General features: G+C 58.3%; 1 protein-coding gene across 1 annotated transcript in view; it reads right to left on the bottom strand.

Annotated features, from left to right (window-relative positions):
• LOC104510861 (diacylglycerol kinase gamma-like) overlaps positions 1 to 7,092 on the bottom strand; it is a gene marked incomplete at its 5' end in the record, with an annotated part of 8,656 nt that extends 1,564 nt beyond the window's left edge. Inside the window, 6 exons of the mRNA XM_010153245.1 lie at positions 413 to 614; positions 3,755 to 3,845; positions 4,701 to 4,765; positions 6,198 to 6,358; positions 6,727 to 6,816; positions 7,007 to 7,092. Of these exons, the coding sequence (XP_010151547.1) occupies positions 413 to 614; positions 3,755 to 3,845; positions 4,701 to 4,765; positions 6,198 to 6,358; positions 6,727 to 6,816; positions 7,007 to 7,092 (695 nt within the window). The remainder of the gene's footprint in view (positions 1 to 412; positions 615 to 3,754; positions 3,846 to 4,700; positions 4,766 to 6,197; positions 6,359 to 6,726; positions 6,817 to 7,006) is intronic.
• Between the last annotated feature and the right edge of the window lie 59 nt (positions 7,093 to 7,151).

The raw sequence follows: 7,151 nt of genomic DNA, 5'->3' as shown, positions 1-7,151 counted from the left end.
TAGCAGCTGTCTGCCAGTCCCATGGGCCACGGGGGCTGCCCAGCCCCACGCCCCCAAGTGACAGGTGCCATCTGGGCACCCCCTGAGCTGTGATCCCGAGGGTGGGGAGAGAGGTGGACAGCAGGGCGCGGGAGCCATGTCCTCTCTGGCCACCATGGCACGGCATAACCAGCCCTGAGGAATGCGGTGCTGAGCTATACCCAGATGGGAAGAGCCACCCTCCTTCATCGGCTAGGGCCAACCGTTGTTGGGGTCACCCTGGCACCCCAAAAGACAGCGAGCTGTCAGCAATCCCTCTGGTGTTGTTGCTCCAGCGTCACAGGCACCAAGCTGCAGCCAGAGTGGGCAGCTGCCCAGCTCCCCCATGCTAACCCCATGCACCCCACAAACCCCGCTTGCCCCTGACGCTCACCCTGCACGCAGAACTTGAGCTCCTTGGCATCAGTGACCACCGTGGCGTGCAGCTTCTCCGGCGCTTTCTTGCCCAGCCGGTTGTAACTGCGCTGCTTCTTGGTCTCACCCCAGAGGTTGGAGCCGCCGTACATGCTGGGGATGTTGAGGACGGCGATGCCTTCCAGGGACGCGTTGCTCAGGTCTAGCAGGGTCCCGTCACACTGCCGGGCACATGGGCAGCGTCAGGCCACGGGGTCGGGGTGAGCTGGTGCCCAGTGCCTGTGGAGCCCAGCCTTCTATCCCTCCCGAAGGAGGGGGGAGCCCTGAGCGTGACATGCGGCCGCATGGTCCCCAGAGCAAACCTGCTGCTTTCCCTGCTATTTTGATATGTTTACTACACATCCAAAACAGCAGTTTTGAAAAGCAGATTTCCTATGAGAGCACATAAAACCTCACCAGGCTTGGTGCTGTACCCCAATACCACCTCGGCCCTAGAGTGACCTCCGTCCAAGCACTTCCAGCATGCGCTTTCCTGCCTCCCCTTGGTTAAACTGACTCGAAAGAGTCACAAAGTTTGGCAGTGCAAAACCTCACACGAAACTGGTTGTCTTCAAGTACAATTTGGAAACGAGAAATGAGGCTGGAAGGAAATGATAGGAAAGGCATCAGAGGAAAAAAAAATGCAGGTTTTGGAGAGAAAACTGCAAGCCAGCACACAGAACCGGTATCCCGGGCTTTGCTGTCGTACAGCAGGACTGCCCCAGCTGAAATTACCCTGTAAAAGGTAAAACTATCTGTTGCCTGCAGCTTTCCTGCAGGACTGGAAGCATGAGCATGGAAATGCATTCCTTAACTTCGGGTCTTCTCGCTCTCACGCTACCCAGACGGTGCTGGATCCTTTTTCTAGATACCTCTGGAGGAAGCAGCCACTTTCACATTCAACTGTATTTTCTCCAGAGCATTTGTCTTTTCCTTCAGGCATCTGCTCTCTCCCTGCCCTGCTACGCTTCAGCAACACCAGCACGTATTCTTCTTTGCATTTTGGGGATGCGACGGCGTTTCTGCCCTCTCTCGCTTCGCCAAGAGGAATGCGAAGGGGCTGATGAACCCCCGCTACTGCTCTGACTCCTGGGTGCTTTCCTCGAGCAAAGGTCCTATTTTTGATGTGCTGTAGGTCAGCGCTGAGCGTGCCGGCCACGCGCCTGCGGAGCCGGGTGCGCGCACAAGCACGCGTCGGTGTGCAGATCCGCTCTGCCTCCCTGATGCTCCGAGAACTTATTTTTAGCCTCACACTGAAAGCAAAAGGCAGGAATCTTCTGGTTTGGGAGTGAAGAGCTGTCTCTCTGAGGCTTGGGAAAGATGTAAATCCTTTCGTTGTCTGATTTGTAGGAACAGAACAGACCCTAATGCTCTGAACAGCAGATACTGGGAAGTGATTGTCCTCCTGTACTGGGCACTGGTGAGGCTGCACCTCGAATCCTTGGCTCAGTTTTGGGCCCCTCATTGCAAGATAAGACACTGAGGTGCTGCAGCATGTCCAGAGAAGGGAACGGAGCTGGGAAGGGTCTGGAGCACACGTCCTGTGAGGAGCAGCTGAGGGAGCTGAGGGTGTTCAGCCTGGAGAAGAGGAGGCTCAGGGGAGACCTGATCGCTCTCTACAGCTCCCTGACAGGAGGGTGCAGAGATGGTCGGGTCGGTCTCTTCTCCCAAGTGACAGGACAAGAGGAAACAGCCTCAAGCTGTGCCAGGGCAGGGTTAGATGGGATATTAGGGAAAATGTCTTCATGGAAAGGGCTGTCAGACATTGTAAGGGGCTGCTCAAGGAGGTGGTGGAGTCGCCATCCCTGGAGGGATTTAAGAGGTGTGTGGATGAGGTGCTGAGGGAGCTGGTTTAGTGGGATTAGCAGTGCTGGGTTAATGGCTGGACTTGATTCTATGATTCTACTGAGTGAGAGGGCTCTGGTTTCTCATGGGATGGACAACACACTCCACACCTGGCCGAGCCAAGCATTGCCCCTGACCATGGGCATCTTTCCTGCCTTCCTGCAAGGTGGGTACCAACCTGGCTGCAGTGGGATGGGAGCGAGTCGGCTGACCAGGCTGTGGGATTTCTGGGGATGCTGCGGGCGCCCATTCCTGCCCAGGAGTGTGCAGGGCAGGCAGGACCATGGCTGCCCACGCTTGCCCACACACATGCGTGCAGGGAGAGATTTCTCCCTGTGTAGCCCTCCCCTGTTAGCGTGCCAGTGAGCTACAATGGGCTCTTTGAGCAGGGGCAGCTGACGGCGCGCTGGCAGCGATGCTGGAAGTAGAAATTTGCAGCTGGGGAAAAAGCAAATTCATTTCCAGGAGCTGTAGAGGAATGAGTGCCAATTTCCAAAACAAAACTGCCATTTCTCTGCAAGGCTGACAGTTGCCTGGGAGCTGGAGGGAGGACAAGCTGCTGCTTTCAACTTCAAATACTGCGGGATTAACGCTCCTGCCGGTGTGGCACGGCCGGTGCAGCCGCACGCTTGGTGGGGAGTGTGCAGGCAGCTCGCGGGGCACCTTGCACCCATCTCCGATGGCATCGAACCCCACAGACACGGATTTTACCCACACTGGGACGCTGGTGCATGGTAGGGGAAAGGGGTGAGATGGCCATGGCCCTGCTCCTGGCCCCTTCCCACCAGCTGCCGAGGGAATGGCTACCCTCTTTGGGCTTTGGGAAGGGGCTGAAACTCCGCACCTAGTAACGGGCTTCAAAGCCTCTCTACCCACGGCCACACACACCACACTGCCAGCTCCCCGGGCTCTGCCTGCCCACCACCAGCCAGCCTGCGCCCACCACCCGGACACGCACCGGCCCTTTGTGGCAAGCAACCTTTCTTCCCCCCTCACCCTCAAGCCTGAGTTGTAAAAGGGTCTTTTATCCAGAGATAAGGAGAGGCGGAAGTTTGCAGCAAAGCACGGCCCAAACCCCGCAGCGCGAGAGGAGAACTGACAGCACTCTTAGCAACCACGGGCCCTCCTCCCCGCTCTAATTAAAGGCTGTTTCCATGTCATCCAACGAGGGTTGGGAGCAGACGCGGAGTTTACAGAGAGAATATTCCAGGCACGCTCTCAAATACAGCTGGAAGGGGGGAAAAATACAGGGCTATTCTTTTGCCTGCAGCTGGCCGGCTTTGCAAGTGCCGTGCAGTGGATGAGCAGGTCCTGCCAGCCACCGCAGCCTCCTGCACGGGGGGGAGTGTGTGGGTCAAAGCTGCCACACACTCTCTCCCCCAACAGCCAAAAGCCCTGCCCGAGGCACCCACGGACAACTTCTCCCAGAAAGCTTTTGTGTCATGGCTGGTGCCAGGTTCCATCCCGGGAAACCCACCTCCACCTCAACATAGTCATGGAGCTTCTTGCAGGTGGCTGCAAAGGTCTCCGATGTCCCAAATTCAAAGTACCACAGCTTGTTCTTCATCCTGGGGCACAGAGCAGTGTCAGCATCCTGCTCGGGAGCAGTGCCTCTCCCCAGCCACCCCCCAAGCCTTGCCGGAGTGTTGTGATGGGGGCGCGAGGCAGTGATGGGGGCGCGAGGCAGTGCCGCAGCCCCAGGGAGCTGCATGGTGGGACAGGGGGTGGCTGAGGTGGACACTCTGACACGCTGCAGAGGGGAAGGATGTGGGGTGCCGAGTGGTTCCTCAGCACGAGATGGCGTGCCCTCCACCAGCTCGCAGCAGAGCTGAGCATGAATCACTGTCTGTCAGCAGGGCTGCTGGGGACGGGGTACCCCATGGGAGGGGATGTCCCCCACCTCAGCACCCTGCCCTGCACCCTGCCAGGCAGCCCCTGACCACTGCTCATCCTCTGTGATCCCTCAAGGGGGATCTGTAAGCTGAAGGGAGCTGAATTTCAGAGTAGAGCCAGGCACTTTGGTCCGTTCGAGGGGTTTCTAGCACGTATTTCTGAACACAGGGATGAGGGTCACAAGCCACGGCTCCTGCTGCCATCACCCTATTTCCACGCAAGCATAGCGGGAGCGAGCTGCGACCTGCTGCCTGCCCTGCCCTCTCTTCCTGGCCTGCTTCTGCCGGCCCTGGAATTCATCACTAATTATAAAGCATGAATGAACGGAATTGGGTGCGCGGCCAAGCTTGAGCGGCTCGCCACGCTGCACAGGGAAGCACCCCAAAACCCTGACTGTTGCTGGTCTCATGGGGAGAGGGGCAGGAGGAGCCTGGTGGGAGGGGAGTGGGATCCAGCACATGCCCTCGGCATGGTGCACAGCAGGGCATCCCCCCACACCCAGCTTTCGGGGGACCACGGACAGCCCTTACCTGCTGTTGAATTTCTCAGGGTGCTTTTCTCGCATGATGTGGAAGCGGTGGGCGATGGAGGCGTCCTGTGGGGAGAGGGAGCGCGGAGATGTTCGCAGTGCAGCAGGGAAATGGAAACCCCGCTCTGTGCCCCATGGGCAGGGAGGGGTAAGGGAGCTCAGTGTTTTTCCCTTGCCACCAGCCCCCACGACACTGGGGTGCACCGCGGGGGCCGTGCCAAGGCGATGGAGGCACCCTTGTCCAGGCTGCTTGCAAAGCATTGAATGGGCTCGTTAAGTGAGACGTAATTAGTGCACTTGCCTCCTTCCCTCATCATAAAGGCTCTACATGGAGGTGATGCTGAGGCAGGGCTCTGGGAACACGCCAGGACCTGAACCCTGACAGGCCCCTGAAACTCATCACAACTTCTCCTGTGTGGGGTGGGGGTGTTTAAGCCTGAGTCGGTAGCTGTCACCAAATGCAACCTGCAGTGACATCCTTGGAGATGATGTGAAACTAGAAGCACCCTGCAGCGCTGCCGGGTGGGTGACCCACACCGTGGTGGTACCTAAGGTACCCACAGCCCAGGACAAAACCGCTGCAAGACCCTGGGAAAGGAAGTGCCGTTCTCCAAAAGCCCTGCTGTTCCCAGGATCGACCTCCGGCACTGGGGAAAGCCCCCGTGGCATGGGGCTGTCATCCTCCCCAGACTCCCAAGCCTCCCTGGGTTACGAAAACACGGAACGCAAGTCCAAGCACCAAAGCGGGTGTTGCTGATGGGTGCCATCTTGGCAAAAGCTTCAGGTGGGGTGCCCAGCAGATCTCAACCCACCCCTGGGGCCCCAAACTTCCCTGAATCCCATTTAAGCTCCTCAAGCACTTGCTCTCACAACATTCCAAGCTGGGAAGAGAGAGATACCACACCTGTTTATGCATTTAAGTACTGCCACTGCAAATGGGAATAAAACCAGAAGAACAATGCCAGGAGACAGAGGGAGGTTGGGAACACAAGCAAGGCAGAGCAGGGAGGGAGAGTCCCTGACCTGGGAGGCTCAAGTGCAAATGCAGTTTCACCAAACACTCAGAAAGGCTTTTATGGTCTCTGGGGAACATCACCAGGAACCAGCCCTGCTCCTGGGAATTAACTCAGGCTGGCTCAGAAGAAGTCTGAGTCCAGGGGGAGGCAGGGAAGGAAGCATGGGGGGCTGGTGTCCCTCAAGTGCACCCGTTAGACTGGATCGCTCCAGCGACTTCACAGCAGCCAAGGTATTTCCTACCAGCTGCTGAACACCCTGAAAGCTCTGATCTGGGTGTGGACACAGGCCACAAATCCTATGCTCCGCTGGCCTCCAGGGCTCTTCCCTCTGCCCAGCTTTCCTGGTCTGGGCAGTGCTGGTGGGCCCGGCACTGGTCTGGGCACCGGTGGCCAGCCCTGCGCTGTGCTGCTCACTCCAGCTAAAACACCCGTGCTGTGCTCCGGGCTGCCCTCAGGACCCATCCCTGCCCTGTGGTACTCACCACCCCGATGGAGAAGTAGTTGTTGATGATGGTGGATGGGACAGGGTCTCCGTTGGCCTCCTTGTCACTGGGAACGACATCTATCTGCCAGCGGTCCAGCATCACCTCCGTGCTGTGCTCGATGTCTTTCAGGACCTTCATCAGGTTCCCTCCTTCATAGCCTGTAAGGGAAAGCAAGTGGGTGTCTGGGGAGGGCGAAGGGGAACGTGGCCGTGTCCCATGGGGCTGGAGGCAAGTGGGTGCCGAGCACCCGGGGCTGCTGCTACGGCACCAGCGAGACACCCAGCTCATCCTTGCAGCAGTGCAGAGATTTCGGTGAATGCACGGCTCTCCTGGATGGAAAAGGTTGTTGGGCAGGACACGGTTGATGGTGCTGGGTTTTTTGGAAGGAGTTAGATGCACCAGGGCTGAGATGCAGCCCCAAGCCTCATCCCAAGAGCCCTCCCTTCCCCAGGACAGCACCCACCCAGCCACGCTGGACAGTCCCCACAGGATGGCCAGCCCTGGGGCGATGCTTGCCAACTCTCACCTCCTCCCCAGCGCAGGCACCGGGCCAGGTCGTTGCCCGTTCCCAAGGGCAGGACAGCCACCGGCGGGTGCTTCACCAAGTTCGCTTTGTCTGTAATTCAAGGAGAAAGAGTGGTCTGGGGCTGACAGGGCTCATTCCCTGCTCCTCTCCATGTTCCTCCTCAGCTGGCACCCTAGGCAGGGTGGCAGGGGGAGCCTGGCAGTGATCATGTTGGCCCCACTCTTGCTAGAGGAATATTAGGAATGCTGGCAGATTGCCAAGGATGAGGGTCTTTACGCACCTATGCAGTCCAGGATCCAGCCTACCGTGCCATCTCCTCCACAGGCCAGGACGCGGAAATCAGGAGTATCCCGAAAGAAGCTCAGCCTGGAGAAAGCCAGGAGATACAAGGGGTAATGAGGGGGAGTAGGGGCCAGTGGGAGGAG

This window comes from Eurypyga helias, unplaced genomic scaffold (genome assembly GCF_000690775.1).
Source record: "Eurypyga helias isolate BGI_N326 unplaced genomic scaffold, ASM69077v1 scaffold29676, whole genome shotgun sequence".
In the NCBI taxonomy this organism is placed as follows: domain Eukaryota; kingdom Metazoa; phylum Chordata; class Aves; order Eurypygiformes; family Eurypygidae; genus Eurypyga; species Eurypyga helias.
The sequence above is the reverse complement of the archived record's forward strand: the minus strand, read 5'-3'. Positions and strand labels throughout refer to the sequence as shown.